Source organism: Meles meles, chromosome 8 (genome assembly GCF_922984935.1).
Source record: "Meles meles chromosome 8, mMelMel3.1 paternal haplotype, whole genome shotgun sequence".
Classification (NCBI taxonomy): domain Eukaryota; kingdom Metazoa; phylum Chordata; class Mammalia; order Carnivora; family Mustelidae; genus Meles; species Meles meles.
The window spans coordinates 110,272,960-110,299,971 of NC_060073.1; the positions used below are offsets into that span (position 1 = coordinate 110,272,960).

At 45.5% G+C, this 27,012-nt stretch overlaps 1 protein-coding gene across 18 annotated transcripts in view; it reads right to left on the minus strand.

Annotated features, from left to right (window-relative positions):
* The window catches only part of NCAM1 (neural cell adhesion molecule 1), a 297,790-nt gene extending 283,680 nt beyond the window's left edge, over positions 1-14,110 (minus strand). For 6 of the 18 annotated variants that reach the window (XM_046014772.1, XM_046014771.1, XM_046014770.1 and 3 more), the window contains exon 1: positions 13,766-14,102. In XM_046014772.1, coding sequence (XP_045870728.1) covers positions 13,766-13,817 — 52 coding nt within the window. In that variant the 5' untranslated portion in view covers positions 13,818-14,102. Of the gene's footprint in view, positions 1-13,765 lie in introns of all 18 variants that reach the window. The other 12 variants (XM_046014766.1, XM_046014765.1, XM_046014763.1 and 9 more) reach the window with 6 other exon arrangements.
* Between the last annotated feature and the right edge of the window lie 12,902 nt (positions 14,111-27,012).

Sequence of the window (27,012 nt, forward strand, 5' to 3'; positions counted from 1 at the left end):
GGAGACAAAAATTTCCAATCTAGAGAATTGTATACCAGGCAAATATAAATTAACTGCTGCAAGCCTAGAAAACCAACAGTCAAAACTGAAGAATGAGAGAAAGATCTAGGATATATGTCACCTGAAGATGAAAGAAAATAGTCATGTTTGAGCACTGTGAGAGGAAATGTGCACATCAGTCTGAGAACGAGACAATGAATTAGTGATAGGTATATAGAAAACCATGCAAAGGAAAAAACTGATGCCAACATAAACTTCAGGAAAGACAGAAAGTTATATAAGAAAATAAAATCATGTAATTGTTCAAGGCTCAGCTGTGAATAATATTTACATGGTCATAGTAATGTACACATTAAATATTGTTTAAATCAAAAATAGAAAAATTATTATATGAGGAGGCCAGGGTAAATGAAATAAGGGGGTGGGGAGTGTGTAAGAGAAAAATCAACAAATAATACCTAAAACTGAAAAAGTAAGAAAGTAAAAATATGGAGATTAAAAAATACATAGAAACAACTAAATGAGTAGAAAGTGGTTGCTTCAGGGAAATGGAAATCAGAGGTGGGAAGAACAAGGGAGGGGTAAGAAGGGGTACTAAGGGTCAGGGCAGAGGACTAATGTTCTGTGTTTCAAGTTTTATAAAATGATTTAACTTTTTAAACAATGTGGACATAACATTTAAAATTTAAAATGTGAATTTAAATTATAAGAAAAAACTGAATTTAAGAAAGGGAGGAATGACAACAAACGAATTCCAATTGTTTGAATAGTTAAAATCTTTAATCTCAATATGTACTTACTATAACTTGGTGGAGAAGAGAGATACTTTGTGGAAAAGAGAGAAAATGGGTGACACAACTTTTCTCTCTTTTTTTAAAGATGTTAATAATTTATTTATTCGACAGAGATCACAAGTAGGCAGAGAGGCAGGCAGAGGGGTGGGGGGGAAGCAGGCTCCCCACTGAGCAGAGAGCCCCATGCGGGGCTCAATCCTGGGACTCCGAGATCATGACCTGAGCCGAAGGCAGAGGCCTTAACCCACTGAGCCACCCAGGTGCCCTGACACAATTTATCTTAATGGTAAATAAATAGCTATGGAATTCAAACCAAGCTGAGAAGCTATATTTAACAAGGTCACCCTATAAGAATGAAACATGAAATCTCCTTTGTCCTAAATCCTTGGGGATTAGAATGTCTCATGATTGAATTTTCCATATGAGCAACACTATTTATACCACCTCTTTCATTCCAGTTTACCACTGGTGAAGACAATGGTATCTACATTTATGTTTGTTTTATGTTTGCAACTATATGGAAACTTCTTGAAATCATACCTCCTTCGGTACCTAGCACAGTGCTGAACAGCAAAGACACACGCTCCATAAACTAATCCATACAAGTGTTGCCTGCTGCTTAACTGGGCCAGAGTTGTCTCTTATGAGGTTTAATTATGAACACCCACTATTTATGTTGCACTGTGTTAGAGACAATCCCTTGGCATTTTGAGATATATAGAGCTAGTTTTTCAGTTGAATACTAAATGGCTGATACTGACATGTTTTTTGTGTTCTTGAATCTGTTTTTCCTAATTTTTCCATCCATTGAAGTTATTATATCCTACTATCAATGTACCTGTACCTAGCAGTCATGTTTCCTTGACTCTAATCTAAGAGTGCTTCTAAATGTGGTAGAAGGAAATTGGAAATTAATTGAGAATATATGCACTCTTTCTGGAAAAAAAAAAGGTGGGGGGACTAAAGGGCTTCCCTATCGGTCAAACGCATACAATTAAATTTGAGATATCTATTTTGGCTCTCCAAAGGCGTCTTTCCCTTACTTCTTCATTTTTTCCCCTTATTCTTCATGCTTCATGTTCCCACGCTTTAAGGTTGCCAGACAAATGACTTCCAGATTAATGAAGTGTCACCAATATGATCTTTAGCAGCAACCATTATTTAAGTACACTAAATTCTATGGCTCTACCATTATGGTGAATTGACAGATTTAATATTAACCCTATGCAAATAGGAACCCTATTCAAATATAAATCTATATAAACCAATTTATTTTTTAAAATTCTACTTTTTTTCAGAACCAAGATCTACTAGACTTTGCTTCCACGGGAGCTGAAACAGCTAAGCCATTGGCCATGGTGTTTCTAACTCAGCTGCAAGCCATGGTGATCCTGAACTCTCAGAGAATGAAAACTAAATGGGAAAAAATGTGATTCTAATTATAATCAATACTTAAATCCAACACTAATTGTACACCCCTTCACTGTGAACTTTAACAGAAAAAGGGAAAATGGGGAAAAAAATGACTGAGCTTACTGTGTGCCAGACAGATGCATAAATTACCTCATTTCGTCCTCACAATAACCCTATTAGGGGGGTATTATTATTCCTGTTTCACAGGGAAATGAACTGAGCATAGGAGAGATAAAATAACTGGCTCAAGGTCATGGAAAGCACAAGAGCGGCCCTACAAAATGCCAAGTTTGATGTCAAAGGCTCCCGAGGCGCCCCCTACAGAATGCATTGCTCAACAGCACCAAAAGGAGACAGTGAATCAAGAAAGGAAGATAAATTGTATTGTAACTCAGATCAGAGAGCCTGCACTGGATTTGCATCTTCTCGTGCTCCTGACAGCAGTGACCAAGTTGTACCCTGAATCCAGCAACTGCAGCCTAACTAGCGATTGGCAGCATCTCACAGAGACAGAAGGGACACTTGCAGAAGCAGCACGAGAAAAAGAACATCCGTAGTCAGTCACGCCCGTGTCCACTCTTGTGCCCATCTGGTAAAAACAACCCGTCTAAACTGTGACAAACTGAAGAAACTTCAAAAGATGTTGCCCTCAACAAACTTTCTTTAGAGGTATAGAATGAAAGTATGAATATCATGGGCAGTGATGCAAAGGAAAACAAAACTGTCTAAAATGCATCGCTTGCCATGATGAATGAAATCCCTGGGGAGAAAACCCTCTTAACATTATTCACTTCCTCTCAGATGAGCCCATCTCATTGTCCTATGCAAGGTTTGTTCATCGCCTGGGTCTTTGCCTTTGTGCAGATACATGTGCCCAGATGGCCCCCCGGTGTGAAGCCTTCCCCCATCCCAACAGCCCATTCTTCCCTTCTTTGTGGTCAAGTATGCTGAATCTCTGCTCCTCGCCAGTCCCTGACTCTGAGAACATGAATCCACCATCCAACTGAAATTCTCTAAGATCCCCCACTCTCCTCTGAAACAAATTCAAAGTTTCTACTTGTGCCTCTTCTTCCTGACACGCATACCCCACAGTAACTACTGCCCTCTTTTTAATACAGTGTTTGTTTTATAATCCAAATACAAAGCAAGATATCCTCATTAGAGAAAACTCAGATGGCATTAAAAACATGTGTCTTCTTCCAGGCTTAAGAAGTGAAAGGAATGTTTTAAAAAACAAAATCGGTATTATATATACCATTTGTTTCCAACTTTTGTCCACTTAACATTCTTCTTCTCCTAACCGAAGCATCCATACCACTAGGCAGGCTAGTGCCCCCCACCCTGCCTTTTTGTCCAATATTACCTTCCGAATTATGGACAAGATGCTGTTCTAAATGCTACATAAATACTACCACATGAATACTTCTGGGTGTGATGAAGATTCTTTTTTTTTTTTTAAGATTTTATTTATTTGACAGACAGAGATCACAAGTAGGCAGAGAGGCAGGCAGAGAGAGAGGAGGAAGCAGGATCTCTGCTGAGCAGAGAGCCTGATGTGGGGCTCGATCCCAGGACCCTGGGATCATGACCTGAGCCGAAGGCAGAGGCTTTAACCCACTGAGACACCCAGGCGCCCCTGTGATGAAGATTCTACAATGCACTGATTGTAACCCACAGTATTTTCTCTCCACTGAAAAGGGACAAAAATATAGACTCCTATGATCCCTCAGTCTTCCTGGTCTCCCTGGCTGGGCTCCAAACATACAACAGCTAAACTACCTCATCCAGGCTTCCCCTGTGCACTGTGAAATCCTTCCGACAAAGCCTCCAGCTCTCACCACGCTGGGGAGGGTTCTCCAACCGCCCCTGCTGCCCACGTAATCTAAACTCTGCCTCGGAAATCTCAGCCACGTCTCTGGCTTTAGATGCTACCCGATATTCCCAGTTGTCTTTCCATTCTCCACTAGAATGTAGACTCCACTAGAGAGTAGGCTTTCCAAGGTCAAGGTATTATACCTTGAGTTTGGGGGCGTTGTTTTACACCCGCAGCTAACAGACTGCACACGTGCTCAGTAAGGATTTCTGCCCTTACTTCTCCCTCTGCCCCAAATCCATTAGCTCTCTGCCCTACACCTTCTCTGCACCACACATTGGTTTAGCCTCTGTCTAGTCCCATAACATCTATGACATTATTTTGATCTGAGCCATATAATTAGGCATGTTTACCCACACAACTGGGTCAATAAAAATTTCCACAAAATAACACTCATCCTTGCTACATAAGATATACATACTCTCTTTTCCATTCTATTCCATTTCCTCTTTCCTCCATTTCCCCCTCCCTCCTTCCTTTCCTTCTTTTTCCTCTTTTTTAATGCTGGCAGAAGTCTACTAAATAGATATCACCACCCACAGCTGAAAAATACTGACCTAGAAGGTAAGATACCAAGATGCCCAATTTTTTCCCCTAAAACTTCATGTGTTTTTACTGAGGTCTACCTTTCATTCAAGGTAACCCCTTTCCTCAGTCTCCCCATCACACTGACCATTCCATGATTTCATTCCCTTGAGTTTGTGACTTAAATATTGTTCTCTCTCCCAGTCACCTCCCATGTTGGACCTCTCATCTACCCCAGTTTTTCGCTTTGTCATCCCTGACATGTCAGCTGTGTGCATTTTTTAAACCTTATCCAAAACCACTACAAGGGTATCTTTCCAAGATTATCTGTTTAACAAACTGTATCACCACCAGAATCCTTTAACAAGCCCCTCTGGAACCATAAAAATTTGATTTTTATAAAATGGTCTAAAATTTTATTTTTGTGAAGCAAAAATCCTTTTCCTGGCCTGGCATTTTGTCCACCCGCTGGCGTGGCTGCTATGGAAACAGACACTCCTCCAAGTACTGCCCTGACCCCAGCAGTCCGCTCCGCCTTCCTTCCCTGGGAATTCGTGGCTAGCATCAAACACACAGCCCAGCACAGCACCTGATCAAGCATTACCACTGAACATCCTCTCAAATGTTTTAGAAAAGACTTCTCCAATGTTCCCGTTCCTCGTCTAGCACTTAAGATTTCAGTTCTCCAGCTAGACTCGTCCTGTCCTCCCTCTCCCTAGTTGTCCTTACGCCCCTGGGGGTCCACATCCATCACTAGCTCGTCCACACCTTCTGTACACACCAAAAGCACCTGAGATGATTTTTTGTCTTACTTAATAATTCCTACAATTAGTATCTGCCTCCTTCTTTTAGGCGCTGATTCATATAGTACCTCTCACGATTTCCTAACCGTCTGAACTACGTGTTTCCTCTCTACCCATTTGAAAGCCGCTGCAGGCCTTGTATAGCATTCTTCCATTTATTTCATTTTCTCCCTCAGCTTTCAGCACAGAACTTTGCGTATCATATTCCCAGTACACACGTTTTGTAACATCTCAAAGAAAACCTCCACTCAAGATGAACTTTTTTTGAAATAAAGTGTAGCCTTTATTTATTTATTTATTTATTTAGAGAGAGAGAGTGTGTGTGTGTGTGTGTGTGCAAGCAGGGGAGAGGGCAGAAGGAGAGGGAGAGAGAGAATCTTGAGCAAATTCCATGGGGCTCGATCTCACGACCCTGAGATCATGACCCGAGCAGGAATCAAGAATCACACTTAACCACAGGCGGTCACCCACAGTGAGTGGACTCAACCTAGACCTATCAGATCCCAGCGCTCTTGGTTCGCCCCTCCGCTGTGTCACTCCTCCCTCACCTCCGGCACACAACAAGCAAATGCGCATTCTGATGCTATGTGTATTCAAACTATCCTCACTTCAGAACGTGATGACGTGATGACGTGCAGCCCACGGAAGCAGGTTATGGTCCTAGCCTCACCCGTGTAAGTCACTTAGCCCTTTCTCTGCGCCAGCTTCTATATCAAGACCTAACACGATGTGGCCTCACAGAGCTTCTTCCCCGCCCCCCGCCCCCACCGCCGGTCTCTGGCTGCTTCTCACCAGGTCCCCACACCCTGTGCCATCCGCATCACTGTGGGCATTCCTCTCTCGAACACCTGAATCACCTCTTCCTCCTGCTCCACCGACTGAAGGCCAACTCGTGCCCCACGCCCAGCTCAAGGGAGGCCCACGCAGAGTTAACTGCTTCCTTCCTTGTGCGCCGATGGCATTGGATCCACATCTCTATTTCTAGGCAGAATATATCTGTCTCCCACGTAAACTCTGGAGCCAGAAGCAGAGCTTACTTGACTTTATAATCTGAAACCCAGAACAATTCCTGAAGCAACCGAACCTTCTCAGATTTCAGCAAAGTTTGCTGAGTGGAGGAATTCGAGAGTGTTTGCTGTGATTCCCTGTCTGTTGAATCAGGCAATCAACCATGCCTGAAACGAGAATACCATCTGTCCTTCCTAGTCCATGGAGTTTTTAAATGTCACCTCCTCACCCCACCCCAACCACGCAGTCAAGGGTGGTTTTCCCCTTATAATCATGGTAGCCTGTTCTTTTCCTGAGCTTCGATCAGGACATAGGGTTATAAATATATGTGCATGTGACTTGTTTCACGTCTGTGTTCCTCCACACTTAGACTGGACGCTCCATGAAGACAGAAATGATATATGCTTACCTCTGGGTTCTCAGAACACAGAACTCAATAAATGTTTAGTGAACAAATGATATGAAGATTAAATGATAGAATGCAAATCAAAACTCTGGGATTGGCTAACGATGATCAAGACACAACTATTGGGATTATCGATGTGGTTTCTCTCCTCTTAGACAGCTGACACAAAATCCGAGTCTCCTCTCCAAAACAACATATGCCTTGCAGTTGGCAAAACTACTTCCTGTCCTGCCAGTAGGGCACTTATGTCTGACTCATTTGAATAATAATAGCAATTACTTTATTTTATTCCAGATAGTACTTTACAAAAATATAAGCAGTGAGAAATATTAAATCACCTGAGGCCTTACTTAATATTTTCTATAAAATCAGGTCAAATGGCTTCTTCTTTCCAAAAATAATTTTGAGTTTGATGTATTATTCTGATCTTCAAAGCACAAAGCAACCTTTATGAGATACATACTTAACAAACCGGAACGATTAGTCTCTATTCTCAAGCAAGTGGACCCGAGGAGACCAAGACACGGCTGCTAACACTGGGTTAGGTCTGCAGGGCCCCACATTGCAAGGGCACCTGCCAAGGCTCTGTGGGCTGGGGACCTGCCCATGTGTTCCATGGGCATTTATCTTCTACATTTTCTAGAAGCAAGAATTTTGTATTGTCCTTAAGGAGGGCCTTCCAAATTGTACATCCTTCAGGCCCCATGAAACCCACACCAACCCTTGTGCTAATGTCTTCAATCTCATAATGAGATCACTTTTCTAACACATTCACAACCAAGATGACAATGCAGGCGTATTTAACAAGATTTCTTTTTTAAGTCAAGTTCTAATCACTGAAGGAGTCATGTTCTCAGAATATCCTTTTTTATGTCCTCCTGAAAAGAGCACTACATCAGAGTATCATTTTTTTTCTAGATCCAGAATACACCCCTCTTTCTCATTAGCAAACAGAACTTGCATGCACTAAAAGCCTGTGATCTCTAAATCTAAATCTCTAAAACATTCACAGCTCAAAAACGGAGGCATGGCTAATTTTGCCATTTTGCAGAAGGGGAAGTTGAAGCTTAGGGAAGTTGACTGGACAGTAAGTAAGGGATACGTGCGGCATGGCTGGGCTTTCAACCTATGGTTGCAGGCCACTCTTAATCTCTCCGCGATCGTCGCCTCCAGCTTCCTTGACAGCAGAAAGTATGTCATCCCAGTCCTTTGTAATTCCCCGCGGAGCTACTGATAAAAAGCTGGCACTCAATAAATACATTGATCAGCTTTTAAGAGAACACCTAATGTAACACAATCCCAAACACTGTGACATTACTATGGATATTCCTCAACGATGAGGTAATCAGATACCAAAGCCTTCTCGCATGTGATCCCAGGAATGACACAGACAGAAAACAGGGCCAGATGTTGCCAGTGTTTGCAGCTACAAATCAGAAAGTCCCGGGTGAGAACAGAGAGTAGAGTACAGGTTACATGGTAGCCTTTCAAGTCCCATCAGTGATGGGAATCAGTCTTTGAATCCAAAGGATTTACTTCTGTCTGGGAGAAAAGGAATGCACAACAGGTTTATTAAAACCTTTTTTTTTTCCCCAAACACACATGCACCCAAGATAGAGCAAATGGCTCATCCTTCGCTGTAGTCCTCTGAGCCTCGCCCAGCACCCGCTCAAGCTTCCTAGTTAGAAGCTACATGAACACCCAAGAAGGGAGAAGTGTGCCATCCTAACTAAAAGCAGTTAACTACGTGGCTGCATGCAGACGCGGCCTAAAGGCTTCTTTAACTGTAATGTATTGAAACTGCCTGAACAGGCGCCATTGGGCACCAAGACCGACATCAAAGGGCAATGCCCCTAATGAGCATCTTCAGCTGAGAGACAGCATTTCAACACCGTGAAATGAAAGGGCACAATGGCACCAGTGGCAACGCCAAATAATTTACATCCCTTTACATCAGCAAATGGTTTTAAGGTTTGGCACCAAGAGTTAATATTCATAAGGGAAAAGGCTAAAGGTGACATGACTGTGACCTTCAGATGGACTTCTGGATTTTACTGCCCTACAGTAGTGAGCACATCTACCTGTACTTGACAACAGGCTTGCCAGGGTTGTTTCCTCACAGTACACACTGGGGCCCTCGTGGACACCAACTCCCTAGGATTCAGAGGGATCCCTGGCCATCTCCCTCTTGCTAAGAGGCTGTCTCTTACAGTATTGCTCAGAGACCTACTATTTTAGGACATGTATAAAATGTTCTTCTGAATTTTTCTCATTTCTTTTTTTAACTAAAGGAACCTTAACTACTGAAGTCTTTTTTAATTCAAAAGTCAAGTAGTCATTATGACTACATAGCCAAGTTGATTTGTGGTTCCAATTTTGTCTAATTTGTAACCCATTTTAAGACTAGTAAAACACTATTTGTAATTTGCTACCATTTCTTTTAAAGTTCCAGATGTTTCTTAGCCTGTATATTTCTCAGATCCCTAAACCGAGGAATTATCGGTTATGGAAGCTACACTGAAGTATTCATCTTGACACCATAAAACATTTGCGTGCTTAAAACTCAATACTTCAACAGTACTGGAGAGACTTTTCCAAATGCCTTTGTCTCCTCTCAGGCTGTCTGTTCCCAGAAGACTGATGACAGCAGGTGCCGTCCCTTCCTCTCCCCTCCCTGCCCATTGGTTCTGCTCTCCATCACCACAAACCCAAGATCGGCAGGGAAAGTTCAAACCGTTCTTTAGCAACAGGTAATGAATCACTTATTTCGCACGGAGACAGGAAGGACTGTCTGTAAAATCTCTCTGGAGGTCGGCCAGTAGTATTAAAGTCACTTTCTGTCTGGAGAACAGCCACACTTCCTTCACACTGAAGATGTAAATATGGGGAACTCATCAAACTCATTTTAAATAGAGACTTTGTCACCTTAAAACATTTAAGTGGTTGGATCAGAAGTTCCAAAGTCCATGTTTCAAGCAATGTAAAGTTTACAAGACACTGTCTATAATTTAAGAAACTGAGTTCTGTGGCAAACAAAAATATCTGTCATGCCTGAAGATTAGGTCTCGAGTAAGAAAATGGTGCTATTTATTTTGAAAGGCAATTAAGACCTTGTTCCCTGTGACAGAAAAATATAGATACAGATTACTTACATTAAATTACATATTACCGATCTGAGGTAGTCAATTAATGATGAATGTATTCCAAAGAGAAGTACTATGCAAAACTCTGAATTGTGGGGCTCCGTGTGACTAATTGCTCTCTCTTATCTCTGCCTTCAGTAAGCACCCACAACTCATGAGAACAGCACACCCAGACCATAATTGTGGGGCTTGGGAGCATTTTTGCAAACAATTACTGCCTTAATTCTTGAACTATGGTGCTCAAAAAATAGTCACCAGTTAAATCAGCAAATCCTTAATCAATTAGCATAGAGACTTGGATGAACCTTCTTTATTGAACAAGAATATGTCCTGCTATTTCCTGCTATTCCAGCATTATTTTTAAAAAATAGACCCTGGGTAAATGTCGTCAAGTTCAAGCTGTTGGGGGAAAAAGGGAAAGTTTCATGAAAAACTGACTTTAAAAGAAATGTAAATTGCCAGACTAACAGAAACAGCGTGATTGGTAGATCCTGGGAACCTCCACAGCAGAGATAGTAACTCAAAAACTATTAAATAAAGGACAGGCCACACTTCCACAATATCTGGCTTATATTCTCTTTGTGCTTAACTGTCGAATTTTAAATAAATTCTGAGTTATTTTAGGATTTTAATGTTAGCTAGTATTTGTTGAAAGAAAATTAGCCTTTGGTTTTGGGATAGAGTCATGAAAGTTGTACCACATTCTTGAATACGACTACATTACATTCAGTTACAGCTCTGTTCAGAAACACATTTTTGGTCTTAAAACAAAAATCAAATGAGAAAAAATACACGGCTCAGCATTGCCGTACTTACAGCAAACTTGGCTGAAACACCTCTTGGTAATTCATTTAGTGAGGAGTATTACGTATACTTATATAGGTGCTAGCTGGCTTTTGTAAGGCAGCAAAGATGCCCTTTGTTCTTAATCCAGCGCTATCTTGTTAGAAAACCAGTCCTATTCATTCCTTCACTCTGGCAAGTAAAATTGGCAGAGGACTGCAAAATTGTCAAAGAAACATATCACTTAACCATTCCAGATCATTCAAATAACTTTTCCACACAAAACATCCAAAATCGCTGTTAGAATAGACTCAAATTTTCTATTCCACAACCATGCATTTTATTCCTAAACAGCAAAAGACACCAAAATGAGAAAGGGTGCAGACTTGATTTGTTTTCTGTCAATAAGGTCAGCATACCTTGTATCTAAATTTTCATTTGCACTGTGTGGAGTGCAGAGACAGAAGTACCATTGTCCCTGAAGATGATATAACATTTGAGGCCAAAATAATAATAGTAATAATAATTACTATTATAATTATAGTAACATCATCATTACTATGTATACACAGACACATGGATGCGTGTGTATATAATGTCTTTATTTTTCCCCTAACCCTTTGACTAAGGTCTTCGTTTTTTTTTTTTAACCATGGTATTATCAGTACTTTAACAAAAAATTCTCTTTGTAACACCGTTCAACTTCCTTCTTTTGTTAAGCAACCATGTATGCGTTTCATGTTCTGCCTTGCTCCATCCTCAAGGTCCCAGGGCCAGGTCCACGGTCCCAGACGCCGCTTTCCTTCCAGAGAACACGGCTCAGAATGCCACCCTTGTCTGGGCGGCCATCAGATCCCAATCCCCGACTCCCTGGGAGTGTACCAGCCTGCGCCTGCCTTCAAATCGGAACACCGAAGGTTCCACCCATCACGGTGGCGGAAAGGTAGGCCGGCGATCCCCCAAAGATCAGGTCTCCATGGCCACACCCCCACCTCGAGGGGAGGAGGTCCCAGAAAAGCAAGGCCCCGGGAGGGCCGGGATCGCGCAGGGACCCCGCCGGCCCGACAGAAAACCGCAAGCCCGGGGCGGCCCCGGCCAGGTCGCGGCAGGACCCAGCGATCTGCCGACCGGGGCTGGCCCGCAGCTGGGGGCTCTCCGCCTCCACCCACGCTGAGTCCCCACCCCCAGCTTCGCCCCCGGCCCGCAGCCGGCCGGTCGGCGCACGCGCGTCGGTGCGCCCAGCCCCTGCGCCCTCCCGGGCGACTCTCTCGGGCCGGGACGACGCGGGCGGAGTGTGCGTCCCGGGTGGGGGGCGAGAGGGACGCCTCGGGTCTGCGCGTGAGAGGCGCGAGTGGGCGAGCACGGACGGGCCGGACCTCCCGGGGACACCTGGACTCCATCTTCCTTCCTCCGGACTGTGGGCCGGCCACGGGGCGGGGTTTCTCCTGGCGGGGGTGAGCGAGACCGTTAGGCTGGAACACCGGGAGACGGTCCTGGCAGCTCCGGGCCGCCACCCGCGCCGCAATAAAAGCCTCTCGCGGCTTCCCGCCCAGCCAGCCTCGCTCTGATTGGTCGCCATGGGAGAGGGACCCGAGTTGGCTGGAGGCGGTGGCCGGGGCTGCTCCCGTGCCGCCCGGGGAGGGCACGCCCCGCGCGCTCCCCCACCCAGAATGGGCCGTCTAGGGCAGCACCCGGGGCGGCACCTGGCAGCGGCAGCCGCGACACACAGCCCCCTCCGCCCGGCTTTCCCTGGGCGCTTCCCAGCACACGCCCCCCGCCCGGAATGTCCGCCCATCCCACCCAGCTCTCTGCGGCCCCTGCTCCTTTTCTTCCCCCTTCCTGACCGTCCACGCCAGAGCGCAAATCCCTGGGTGGGGTGGGGTGGGGTGGGGAGAGCAGCTGGAGGGGAGGGTGAGCACGCACTGAAAAATCTTCCAGGAAGGGCGGGATAGAAATACACCAAATGAAATGAACCTCCGGAACGCCGAGGTTTTCTGGGCGGCGGCGCAGCCCCCGCCACCCGCGGCAGCATCCCTCGGCTGTCTTCCCCTCGGCTCCCTATTGTTCGCACTTTGCAAGGATCACGAACCTCGCTCAAAGAAAGGGACTAGGGCGAGGTGTTGCGGGCGGCTACCTGCCATTCTTCTCGCGTACCGTGCAACACGGGGCTCGCGGTGCGTGTGAAGGCACACGCGCGCACACACACGCGCACACACACCAGGCAGCCCGATCACGCCCTCCTCGCCCTCCGCCCCTCCGCCCCTCCGCCCCTCCGCACTTCCTCCTGTCAAAACGCGGCGCTCAGCCCTCCCATCCCTCCGTGCTCCCGGCCGAGAGCAGGCTTTGCAAGTAACCAGCAATTTGGCAAATGAAAAACTAACGTCATATCGACGGGGGTGCAACAACGGCCACACAGCCCTGAGATTCTGCCCATTTCGCCCCATTTTGCAAACCGTTATTCAGTCTGGGCGGGGATGGGGGGGCTGGGCGCGAAGGCGGCGAGCCCCACTTTATTAGACCCGGGGAAATAACGATGGGGCGGCTGCCCCGGCCTTATTGTTCACTCGTCGCGGAGCCGGGGCTGACAAGCCCCTTCTCCGCGGAACCCAAGCTCGCGCGGCTGCACCGCGGAGCCGCGGCACCCCTGCCCCGCCGCCCGCTTCGGGGAAGGAGCGCTGCCCAGCACCCGCGCGGCCGTAGCGCTCTCGGGACCGACCCCGGGAGCAGGCGACTCCGCTCCCCGCGCCTCCCGCACACAAAGTGGGAAGGGCGGGCGCACTGCAGGCGCGGTGGGCGCTCGCGGCGCTCGGAGGCAGCCTCGGTCCGGCGCAGCCCGGGAGAGCGCGGGGTTCCGCGGGGCAGCAAGGGCGACGCGCTCCTTCCTCAGCTCAACGACAACGACCACCCTTAGCGTTGCACGTAAAGCCACCCCAGATAGCAGTGTCCTCGGGGGAGAAGGAGGGGGGAGGGGGCAATCAGTACATCAGTCTGAGAATAATCATAATTTCAAAATGTACCTGCAGTTCCCAGGAAAAACAAAGTCCAGATGAGATCCTTAGTTTGCAGCATTGTAATCTGCTGGCTGGGAGGGATGTTCTTGCCGCGGTAAATTCTGTGCCCCCACCCCTTGCAGAGTGTGGACGGCGGCAGAGCAACAGACCTAGGGGCAGACAATTGCCAGGCTGAGTATGATTATTTTTGCAGAATTGTTTCCTGCCAGCGGCTGCCGAGCTGCGTTCACGCGCTGATCGGAGAATGAGTGACAGTCCCAGCCTCAGCACACTCGCAACTCGGAGATCCTTGCGCTGGCCCGGGTTCGCTTTGATGGAACTGGGGATGGGAGCGGGGGGCGGGGGGCGGGGGTGAGAACCTCACTGTGTCCTTCCACCACGCCGGCCACAAATAGTGCCGAACATCAAGGAGGTAAGAGAGACAGGGGAGGCAGATGCGGCCGCCTGCAAAACGCGGCCTGGAGCCGCCGGAGGAGTCGGGCTCTGTCACACGCAGTCTTCCAGGCAGAGCTGGGATTTCTTCTTTTCACACTTCTCCCCCACGCCTCCGTGGCCCCTCCTGCCACCCAGCCTTCCTTAATGGGGAAGGCGGATATTTTAATAACTAGTAAATAAAAGAAACAAAATCTTAGGTCTGGCTAGGTTTTCAAAGTTGTCGAATCTCCATTTAGATTTTAAGATCCTTGAAAGACAAGTATAGCCTAGGATATACCTTTTTTTTTAATGCAGGAAATTAAAAATTTGGAGAGGGATGGAGACAGATTGCTGTTGCAGGGTTCTGCTTTGTTTTTGTTTTTGTTTGTTTGTTTGAAACTGGCTATGAAGTTTACTCTCTCACAGAGTGGCAACAGATCTCAGGAGAAGGAGGTGGGAAGCTACTTAAGTTCAAAAAAACCACAGATGTTTAGAAGGGATTTCCAGAAACAACCGAAGGAAATGTTTCCTTGCTTATGAATGCTGAAATCTGTGGTCCCTTTATGAAGATCACTGAGCCTTTTACGTAGGTCTTTATAGGCAAGATATTAGATAATAATTTTTTCTTTTAATGGCACATAACCTCAGTTCTTAAAGATATTAATGTAGGATGTCCCTGAGATACACACAAAGGCTTTCAGTAAATCTTACAGCTGTATTTTTTATAGAAGAGGGTGGGAGAGCAGGGGGGAGAAAAAAAAAACAAAACAAAACATGTCTCAGCACCTGAGCAAGGCTTGAGTGTTTAAGGAAAAAATGCTGAGGAAGAATCAGGAGCACCAAATGTTCTAGATGCTGGAAGAGTCTATTAGCCCAGCGCAGTGACACCTTCCCAGAGGAAGTCTGCCACATTCAAAGCACCAATACACGAGTATCACCAAGTATTCCCTTTTTCTTTAAAGGTCAGACTCTCCACTGCTATACTACTCTTTAAAAATCCATCCTCTGCTGGCCAGACAGCCAACCTCCATTACCAGAGAGGCTGGTATCTCCTCCCTGTCTCCTCCCATGTGTTAGACCAAGAGGGCCACACCTACTCACAGTGACCTCTGGGACCCCTGAAAAATATTCCCTCTCCCAAATCAATCTTCCCAATGTTATTTTTTAAATATTTATTTCATACCAACTATAAGTAATTCAAAAATACAGAAAAGTAGAAATAAGAAACTAAAAATACCCCCAAATCCCAGATTCCACAGATATCCATGCATTTTCTGTCTTTTCTATATGCATATGATTTTTAGAGTTGACATATAGTAGCAATTGGAATCTTCTTTATTTCCTCTAACATTTCATTATAAGCATTTTCCCAGGCTGTTAAAAGGGCTTTCTGAATTTTTTATAGCAGTGTAATATTTCTAGGTATTAATGGTTCCTCAGTGGTTTCTCCCTCATTGGGTATTTAAATGGTTTCCAGAGTTTGATTGTATAAATAATGCTTTTTGAACATCTTTCAATAAATATTTATTGAAAAACCACTGTTTTTAGCCCTGTGATGGATATAGTGGACTATATAGATTTCTTTAATGGTGGCTACATTTAAGCATCTTTGCCTTCAGATATGAGCTTCTACTAACATGTAAAATTACTTCTGTAACATATAACATTAAGTCCAATGTATTAGACTCTTTCCTAAAAAAGAGTTTTGGTAGTAGGGAAAGATGGAGAGAAAAGCCTGAGGGGAAAAGGGAAAAAAGTGAAGGCTGGGATAACCCAAAATAAAATTTTCCTAATTCTAATTTTACCAAGAGTGAGAGACACACCCTTCTCAGCAAACCTCCCTTCTTATAGCCCATGTCAGTAGAATGAAAAGATTCCTCACTATTTTTTCTCCCCAAATGTCCCTATTTTTAGCTTTTAAACGTAGGCAGGTGTAGAAATCCTATCTGACTTCAGCATGATTTTCTTTTTTTTTTCTTCTCTCTCTCTCTCTCTCCCTCTCCAACCCCTCCCTGTCCTGTGTGGCTGTTGATCTCTGTTGTAATGACTCATTCTAGAATTCTACCCCACAGTCCACACTGCATGTGTCTCTCCTGTGTTCTTTTAACAGGATCCATCACTTGTCTCCAGTTCGTCCTCTTTCCAGTCATCAGTGCCTACCTCTGTGAGCTCGGCGTGTCAGTCCCTCCCTGAACCTCACTTTGAAATGGGACAAAATTGTGGACCTCCCCTGACGTCTTTTCCCAGAGGGAGTCCCAGGTGTCCCAGACTGTCAGACACGCAGTAATGAGCATCCATCGTGTGCACATCCAGCAGGGGAAGCTGAGGAAGGAGCCACTGGGGACTGTGCTTTAGAAAGCCACTTCCATGGTAAAGCAGAAAATGGGCTCCAGTGGCAGGCCAGTAAGGGGTGACAGGTCCTAACCTAAGGTAGTGTGTTGGGAAAGAAAGTCCAACACGAGTGCAGATTCGAGAAACATTTCTAAGGCAAAAACAGCAGAACTTTAGAACTTTCTGGAGGTTGGGTTCTGAGGCAGAGGAAGGTGTCAAAGTTCTTTCATTCATTTAACAAATACGAAGTATCAGCTAAGTGCCTGCATTGCCGTAGACACGGGATAGAGCAGTGAGCAAAACAGAATGTTCACCTCCGTTCTTCCATTCTTATGGGAAAGATAGAAACAGATGGATACACAGCTAGTATGCTTGTGATGATGTGTGCTAAAGGGAAGACACAAGCTGAGGAGTAGTGCAAGTGCAGTCAGAGAGAGAGAGAACTGAAATAAATCAGATGACGATGTAGAAGTTCCCTGGATTTGACTCTTGGAAAATCATCGGCAGTCTCTGAGAGAGCCCCATGGAATTGTGGGAAGGAGAACGTGACTGTCCCAGGAACGAAAGGGTGGCTTGTCCAGAAAGGAGAAGCAGGGAGTGTAGACACTCATCTGAGGAGTGGTGTGATAATGGGACAAGGACAGGAAGGCAGGCTTGTGGGGGAAGGAGGCTTGAAAGGAGATTTTCTTTTCCTCTCTTTTAGTATGAGGATTTTCGTGTTAGGTGATAAAGTACATTACATGTATTGCTAACACCCTCTCACTACCACCACAACTTTGGGGTTTAAATTAGACTACTTGAAAATGAAGTAGGTCTACAGCGAAGTGCTCCCCCTATGTTCTTCCCCATGTAGGGTTTCTTCCCTGTTGGTGCTGAGGGGACCCCAAGCATAATCGCAGGGTCCACAGATATCCCAGGAGCTGTATCTCTCATTTGGCACAGGCAAAATGCATTCTGGGAAAAAAAATTCTGATCCACAATCACTTGATCATACATGGAAGAGCATACTTATGGGCTCTCCAGTCTATTCCACTGGTCTTTATGCCAATACCACACTGTTTTGATTATCATAGCTTTGCAGTAAGTTTTTAAATCAGTAAATGTGAGACCGCCAACTTTATTCTTCTTTTTCAAGATTATTTTAGCTACTCAGGATCCCTTGAGAATCCATATGAATTTTAGGAATGACTTTTCCTATTTCTACAATAAGAAGGTCATTGGCATTTGGGTAGAAACTGAGGGGTGCTGTTTTCTAGTTTTTTGGGCTAGAGTTGGAGCCAAGCAGACATCTTGGTGGTAAATATGCTTTAGGAATCTCACTCTGCAGCTGTGGGACACTGAGTCACAAGGAACCTGAGTCACAAGGAACTATCTATTACAGAGTGCCCATTTGGGTGAGCAGTTCTTTTCAATGGAGACAGAGAGAGATGAAGCAGAATCCAATCACAAGCACCAGGCTGGGGAATGTGTGGTCAGCATAGAGGATTTACAGTGAGCTAGAAAAGGCAAGATGGGTTTAAATGGTTTCTAGGCTCCAAACTGAACTCCCTTTTGTGGATTTAAAAGAAAAAGAAAAATCTCCTAAGCAGGTGATTTAGCAGATTGGAGAAAGGAGCCAAGATCTCTGTGTCAGGATCCTCTAAATCAGAGTATGACTGAGCTGATGTTGGAGACCTAATAACTTCCTTTCTCCCTCACACAACCCACACACCCCAGTGGCGATGAAGTGAGGAGAGGGAGCACTCAGGTCCTGCACTTGGACATTCCAAGTTCAAATGCTAGCTAGCTTCTTCACCTATAGATAGGCTCTGTGGATTTGATCAAATTATTTCACACCTGTAACCCTTGTTTTTCTTGTTCGTAAAATGAGACTAGAGCAGCATCTATCTTTCAGACTTCTTGTGAACATTAATTACAATAACATACATAGAGGGCTTAGTGCAGGCCTGACACTCTTTCATTCAACAGGTGTACTGAGCACTGATCACACATACTGTGTTAGCGGTAGGGGATTAAAGAAAAGGTGAACAGGGGCGCCTGGGTGGCTCAGTGGGTTAAGTCTCTGCCTTCGGCTCAGGTCATGATCTCAGGGTCCTGGGATCGAGCCCCACATTGGGCTCTCTGCTCAGCGGGGAGTCTGCTTCCCTATCTCTCTGCCTACCTCTCTGCCTACTTGTGCTCTCTGTCAAATAAATTTAAAAAAAAAAAAAAAAAGAAAAGAAAAGGTGAACAGAACAACCTTGGTTTCAAGGCTTATCAAGAAGACAATTAACCAGAGAGACGAAAACCATTCTGAACTGTAATTAGAATCATGAAAGAAATAAACAGGAGTCTTTGGTAAAGAATGACAGCAGAGATCTACTTTAGATGAAGGAAGGCTTCCCTAAGGACAGGTGACAGGTAAATTGCCACCTAAAGCATGAGAAGTATCCAAGGCATGGGAAGAACAGGTGGAGGTACACTCCAGGAATGTGCAAAGACCCTGAGGTCAGGAAAAATGGCTACATCTAGCAACTAATAGCATGTGAGTAGCTGGGACAGAAAGAGCAAAGAGAGGAGAGACAGAAGAGAAGAGGCACATGTGAGCCCCTCTGAAGGCTGAAGTAAGGGGTTTGTATTTTATTTTAAGTTCAAAGAAAGCTCCCAGAGGACTTTCAGCAGCAGAGTGACACGAGTTGTTTTACACATTTTAATAACCACTCCAACTGCTGTGTGGAGAATGGCTGATAGGGAGACAGGGTGCGGGGAGCTCAGAAACCACCGCAGAAGTCCAGGGAAGAGATGATGGAGGCAGGGAAGGGGTGGGGTGGGAGATGGAGAAGAGCAGAGATGAAATTGGCTAAACATGCTGACGGATGTGAGGAGCAGAGAGAAGTCAAGATGCTGACCATGCTGGGAGAACTTGTCTGGAGGCGAGGGGAATCAAGAGTTGGATTTTGGACAAGTAGCATCCAGCTGGGAGACACCTGCGTGGAGCCATCAAGTCGGTACTCAGATGTCACTATGGAAGTCAAAAGAGAGAGATCTTAGCAAGACATCCAAAGTCTGGAGCCATCCACATTCATGTCATCTAAAACCATGCAAAAGGAATGACATCGCCTAGCCAAAAAAATAAATAAAAATAAAAAATGTGGGGCAAGAAGAGAGGGAGTTTTAGGAGTTTGGGTGCAGAAAGCAAAACAAGCAAATGGACTGAGAGGAGGCATGAGGGTTAGGAGAGAGCTGAGCCTCAGGACCCAGACAGGATAGACTTGTCAAAAGTCAGGACGTGTCACTGACGAGTGCTGCTGAGAAGCTAAGTGACATGAGGACGGAGAAGGGTGTTCACCAGCTCTGGGCACAGGAGGGTCATTAGCAGCACTGACAAGAACAGATTCCTATGCGGGGCTCCAAGTGAGTGGCTAGTGAATGTTGGCTCTAACAATAATAAAAGACTCTCCACTCATTCCTTCTTTGAGCTTCTGTGATAATAGAAAGACATTTGGGGACTGTTCAGGGCACAAAAGTGCAGCAGTCAGTGATTAGCTACTCACAAGGAGAAACTGGTCTTATTTTAAGGTGTGAGCTAGAACAGCATTGTGCTTCCTGAGTGACTGCCTGGGTAGCTGTAGCCAAGTAGGCCTCCAGAAAATTCCACTGCATCCATGCTTGCAGGAGAGGGAAGAAATATTTTCCTTCTCCCCCTACTACCTTCACTTCTCTGGTTTAATTCTGCTCCTCTCCTCACCCCCACCCCCACACCTCTGTGTGTTCTGCGGTAGTACTGCTTCCCTTGGTCGCACCCCAAAATGCCATCAGGGACCAACCCCAGCACCAAGGAATAGAGCCTACGGGGCAGAGCCGACACTAAATGTAGGTCCCTCCAGGCTCATGTGTACATTGCAGCCAGAGGGACCCACCCGTGGAGCCTGTGCCCACTGGTGGCGCCTTCTCTCCTAAGCGCAAGCACCCTGCAAAGTGAAAGACAAGGGAGGAAAAGGGAGAAACAGACGGCGAGCATTTGTTGCGGAAGGCAAAGGCGTTCTCCGCATTACCATCACGACTGCCTCCACTTCTTGGCCAGAAGACGCAAGGTGTCTCCCTCCTTGACGCAGCCGCGGAATTACACCTCTCTTGGTCCACCACAAGGAAACACGGTCCCCAGAAGGGTGGTGCTAATGGCTACACACTAGTTAGAGGATCCCAAAGAGCTGAGCTTCAAGTCGGCACAGGTCTAAATGACGCCTGCGAACACCTTCCAAAGGCTGGCAGCCATGTTTATCTTTGGGTGCCTGAGGGCCTGAGAACTCCTGGGAGCTTCAAGGAGATACAACACTCTTTCCAGCCACTCTCTTTAAAAGAGAAATTTTGGGGGGGCCTGGGTGGCTCAGTGGGTTAAAGCCTCTGCCTTCGGCTCAGGTCATGATCCCAGGGTCCTGGGATCGAGCCCCACATCGGGCTCTCTCCTCCGCGGGGAGCCTGCTTCCTCCTCTCTCTCTGCCTGCCTCTCTGCCTAGTTGTGATTTCTCTCTGTCAAATAAATAAAATATTAAAAAAAAAGAGAGAGAAATTTTTTGTTGCATCAGCAAGAACCATGGAGTAAGCCAGGCATGCTCCAGGACGCCAGCCCCTACTGCCCCCCAAACCACCATCTATCCCTGCATCAGAAAGGAAGATTCCATTCAGGGCCTCTCTGAGCAGAAGAGAGACGTGACAAACACCAGACCTCTGGTCAGAGCTGCCCCTCCCCCATGCCCTTACCCCACCGGGTCACTCCACACGTTTGTTGAAAGAATGGGATCAATAAACAAACCAAGGAAGGACCCGAGGCTCACTCTTTCTGGGACTTCGGTCCAAGATCTCTTGCCAGCTCTGTGGCTACAGGTCGGCCTCCATCCTACCTTCTGTGGGCTGCAGCCCAGCCTCTGACTGATCTTCCCGCCTCCGCTCAGCCCCTTCAGATCCACTTCCACGACCACCAGAGCCATGTTCCTAAAAAGAATATTTGTAAAAAGCTGAAAGTGTCACTTCTCCACAGAAAAGCCTTTTTAATGGCTCCCTGTTTTCCTCAGTGAAGTCCAGGCCCCATCAGGGACCTCCACCGTCTCCCCTGCAGCCTCTTGCTTTGACCCGTTGAGGACCTGAGTAACCACACGCACACGCACCAGCCTGCTGGGCTCCTGCTGGCTGCCTGGCTGGCTTTTGTTCATCCCTTACGACTTGCTCATAAGGTCATCTCCTCTCTGACCTTCCCACCTTTTGTTCCTCATTTCCCCTGGGCCAGTGCTCTTCCCAGATGCTTCCAGAATCCCTTGGGCCCACCTCCATCATTGTTACTGACATGCTACATTACAGCCTAATCACCTATTTCTGAATCCATTCCCTCACTAGCCCGTGACAGCCTTTAGGACACAGTCTTCCATTAATTTCTATATCAGCAGTACCTAGATTGTCGCCCGGCACCTAACAGGTGTTCAGTGCTTATGGTGAGATTCATGAATAAACATCTGTACAACTTTCTTTCTGGACCACTTGTCTTGAATGTGGTAAAAGCTACCTTTCACCATGTGAGAGTTACTCAGAGAACAAAGTCTACAGTGGAGACAACTGTAGGCCTAACGAGTCAAGTCAAATTTCATCTTAAGATGGTCTCCAGATCTCAGGCTATCCTTTGAAACTAATTTTTCTGGTTCTGATCCTTCTATCCTTCTATCCTTAATTAATTGAGGACATTCTATTTCCCCATCAGTTCCATCCCGGTTCTGTCTGTACAGGCTCAGACACCCTGGCACCCAGCGCCCCCTCTGTGGTCGCGTCCCTCTTTACCTCAGTGCTTCCTCCAGGCGCTGGCTCAGTGGACTCCTGCAAAAGAGGTCTGTCCTGGTCCCTGTCTGTGTGGCTCCCTCCTCTCTTCCCCTGCGGCTGGCCTTCTCTTCCCCTTTCTAAAGCATGTTCCCTTCTGCCCTTGCCTATGATGAAATGGGTAGGGGAGCGGGTGGGGACGAAATTCCATATCCCTGATTTTCCATCTTCCTGTTTGCTAGATATTCAGGTTGGCTTTTCCCTCTGTGATTTCTAAGCAAGGGAGTGAGGATGTTACTGCTCTTAGGGAAAATGCTATGTGCCATGTCCCTGGGTCATCATACAGCCTCCAGCTGATCAGATGGCAACATTTTTACTCACTTTGTCCACTAAAGTACCGAGAACAAAATAGTTTCTGCATTCAGTTCACCTTACAGCAGCACAAGGACTGCAGAGCAGGAAACAGGGCTTCCTGACTTCTCAGCTTCTGGCTCTGCCTTCCTTCTTGCTCCCGTCACCCACATTCCAAGGGCAGCAATGTTCCTCCGACATGATCCTCTGAACAGGGCTCAGGACTCCAGAAGAGCTTTGGATGATGCGGTCATTGGGGCCACTGGCACCTCTGCTCAGGATGCTATAAATTATCCCACGTAATCCGAGGTCACTTGGGCTACCAGCAGGCTGATTCGCGGTCAGAACCCAGAACTGTGTCCTCTCCCCCTCATCCAGCCTGTGCCCTTGTCTGTGTCTTAGAAAGCCTGGTGTGAGGAAACGTGCAGAACAAAAGAATGTTCATATTGCAAAATGATGGCTAACAGATTGCTTAAGTAAGACACTTTCCAGGTATGTCTAACTGTTTTATGTATGCACTTACTTATTCAAGCGCCCTCTCTATCCCATTCTATATTCTTCTCCGTGACACAATCAGGTGACAAACAAGGCCGGTTCCTTCCTCACAGGTAAAGGAAGAAGGGGAAAGACTAAGGAGATAAAGATTGTTACACGCATTCTGGGCCAACCTCGTTGCTCACACACTTCTAAAACTCATGAGACTCTCTGAGGTGGTGGACAAAGTTCTAGAATTTGTCCAAGGGCCTGAGCCCTTGAACAAAACTAGTCACATGGATCTCCTTACCTTCAGGGCAGCAGAGAGGTGAAAATCTCCTACATCCTGTACAAGAATCAAATACTTAATGAGCATCTCGATCCACAGGTTCCAAAGCCCGAGTTCTTTTTCACTACGCTTTCCTCGAAACCAGCCTGGAAGATTTACTGCTTGCAAAGGGGCTAGGGGCAGGGAAACGTACATCTAGAGAGGTAGAAGCCACTACCAATGGAAGATCAAAATCAGGAATGAAGATAAGTTATCCTTGAAATATACACGAACATCAGTGAGGCATAGGATCCTTTTGACATGATTCAGAATCACCTACCGAATTTACAAGCACTCGTAGAACACACACAAGAAATGAGGCTATCAAGAGCTCTTTTAGGGTTTTAATAACTAAGACTTGGTTCAAAGTCCTGTTATGTAATAGCCTATTTCTGGCTAAAATTTGTATTACGACAAGGTTTCCGAATATAAGGAAAGAGCCTGCCACCTCTTCTTAGTCCTTCGTTTCCCGTACACATTAGCTGTAGATGAGAGCACAGGAAACTGGGGTTGATTTCCACTTATTTCTGAAATAATATCCTAGCAATTAGCTATAAATTGAAAAGTGATAAATATGCATAAGAAAGCCAAGCTTTGGAGGAGTGCACAGCCCCCCACACAGAGCAAGATCAGCAGAGCTGTACAATTATGGAAATCTTTATAAAAATCTGGGACTCAAGATAAAACCTCAACCTTTCCAAGACATAAATGTTGATTCATAGGTGGTCCAAATGAGATCATTATGCACTACATTAGGCAACATCACATACTGTTTGTCTAATAGCATCATGCTTAGTCACGGAGGAAATCAGATCCCAAATATCAGAGAAGAGCCCTCCTAGGCCCTCATCATTTTGAAACACACACACATACACACACGCGCATACATGTATGCACACGCAAATGTACGCCCTTCTGCTCTTAAATTAGTGAGAAATTTTTGCATTCTGAAATTGCTTGTGAGTTTAAATCCCAAGATTGCAAAATGATGCAATTATATGGTAATATGGCCTACCACCTGGGTAAACATGGCTCAGCTGCCATCACCAATGGACTTGAAGGGACTGGATTGTTTTCCAGGGCCAGCTCTTCTAAGATACACCAGCATAAAGGGACTTGTTTGGCTTTTAAAGGAATGTCGCCCATTCACTTCCTTGTACCTGGTGTGGGTTGTCTGGCTGGTAATGAATGCTTTTCTGGGCCACCATCTACTGTAGTCATTTCACGTGTGCTCTCGCATATGCATTTATTTTAATATTATTTTACAGCTCAGAGCATTAAAAAGTCAAACAGACTGATAGAAATATACATATATGTTCTATATTCCAAACACAAGCGCTAAAGATCTTTCAATCTTTAATTATTTTTTAATCTTTTAATCTTCTAAAATAATCACCGTGTTTAGATCTGGGGACTTGCTGTTATCTTCCATTTGGGCAAACAGCCAGAATGAATGCAACCACCATGCAGTATCAACTTGACATTCAGCGAATGTTAATTGAGCACTTAATATGTGCCAGGCACTGGGCTAGGTTAGGCGCACATATGCTACGAACAACTGTTTGGACTTATGCGAACTTGGTTTGTTTTAGATAAGATGTTTGTTTACCGTGTTAGTTAATTTGTTAAAAATTTATTTACTTAAAATAAACTAAGGAGGGCACCTCTAAATGAGAATATTCTGTGTTTTTTATGCACGTAAATGTCAGATATAATAAATGAGATTTGAATTTATTTAGAGCATGCTAAGGAAGAAAGCAAGTTCATTATTTTTACTCATTTTTTAAAATGAGAACCTGTGTCTACACTAATCTTCCTGATATAATTCTTCTTTTCACTGTCACTTCCCTACGTAAACATGATACAGGGGTGTTGCCTGGGGTACCAAGCCTCAATACCCCTTCCTGGACTTCTAGCCCAGACGCCCCCTATCTTACTGAGTTAATTTCTCACTGTTTTCTGGCATGAATTCTCTAGTAAGGTCAAATTGTTTCCCTTCTGCTCCCTCTACACTTAGCGTGCTAATTCATTCAGCCACTCAGAAAACATTTACTGAAGGCTTGCGTTACATGCCAGGCTCTGTGATGGAGCCTGGACAGGAAAAGGACGCAGTTTTTGTTTTTAAGAAGTTCACAGTCTGTGGAGCGCGGATGGAGAGACAGACCCACATCAAATAACCACAAATCACACGCAGTGTAGTTGGGGGCCCTGAGGAGGAAATAAGTGTGTATCTATGTGTTGGTGTGTGTCTGTGTGCGTGTGTGTGTTTGTGTGTGTGTGTGCACGCATGTGTGTGTGTGTGCGCATGTGTGTGTAGGACAGAGGGTGAGGGACAGGTCAAGGACAGCTTCTTGGAGCTGACCACTGGACATCTGCCAAGCGAGCACGAGGGGAGAGGGTGTATTTGGGCAAAGGGAACATTCTGTTCACAAGAACATGCCACAAGCTTGGGATACTCCTCACGCCACGCTCTTCCTTCTTGTCTGGGCCATTAAACTCCACTTTGTCGTCATTCCTGGACCAGCACACGCATTCCTAAGACGGGGAGGAAGCCTGGAGATCGTTCGGCCCAAGTTCCTCATTTCACAGAGATGAAATCAGGCAAAAGTGTGACGTCGTGGATCAGGTTTGACGCGTGGTCCAGCCTCACCAAATGTGCTTGTTTGCTCAACACATGCTTATTGGGTATTGATTGTGTGTAAGGCACTGTAAGGTGCATGAAGACATATTGAACCTCGGTTTCTTCTCCTCAAGAATTTATTTCTCATTAGGAATCTGTGGGCTGGAGGTTCAGAACACTTCAGTGTCAGACAGACCTGAATTTGAAGCCTGACCCCGTGACATTCTTGCTGGTGACCTTGGACTAGTTACCCTCAAAGAAACTAAACTTCCTCTTACATGAACGAGGATAATAATACAACCCTCTTCATAGGTTTGTTAGGAGAATTTGGTGATAACATTTGCAGAGCACTTAGCACTTCATAAATCTTAGTGATTAGTAGTATAGCCTTAACATAAGAAAATTAAGTGATGGTACAGAGTAGATACTCAATTAAAAAAAGAGCTGCGTGATTAATTAATTAAATTTTCAATTCCAAGGTCTTTACCTGATCAAAAATTAACATATAGTTCCTTGAGAATCTGGGTCCCTCAAAGCTTTGTGTCAGGCCAAATTAATATGGAGATTTCCCCCCCCCCCAAGGTCCAGTAACCTCTTGCAGTATAATAAATCCTAATTACTCCATTAGTATCATGAAATCTTTAACACTGGTAGGTCTGAACACCATCCTAAAAATCAGCTGTTCTGTAGGAGAAGAGCTCCTTCCTGGTTTTATGGGTGACACCTATGTGGCCATCTATACTCTGCTTTACCCCATCTGGACCCCATGGGGAACTGTGAAATCATCTCCTGCTATCTGAAACATTGTCAAGAAAAAGGGAGAGGCACTCTAGAAGGAAGGACAAGAATTAAGGAGAAAAGATGCATGGAGATAAGTTGTGACTGTATGTAAGATGAAACTTCTGCATGGAATGGACTGCCTTCTAAGTAGTTGAGGTGGGGAGGGGTGTCTCA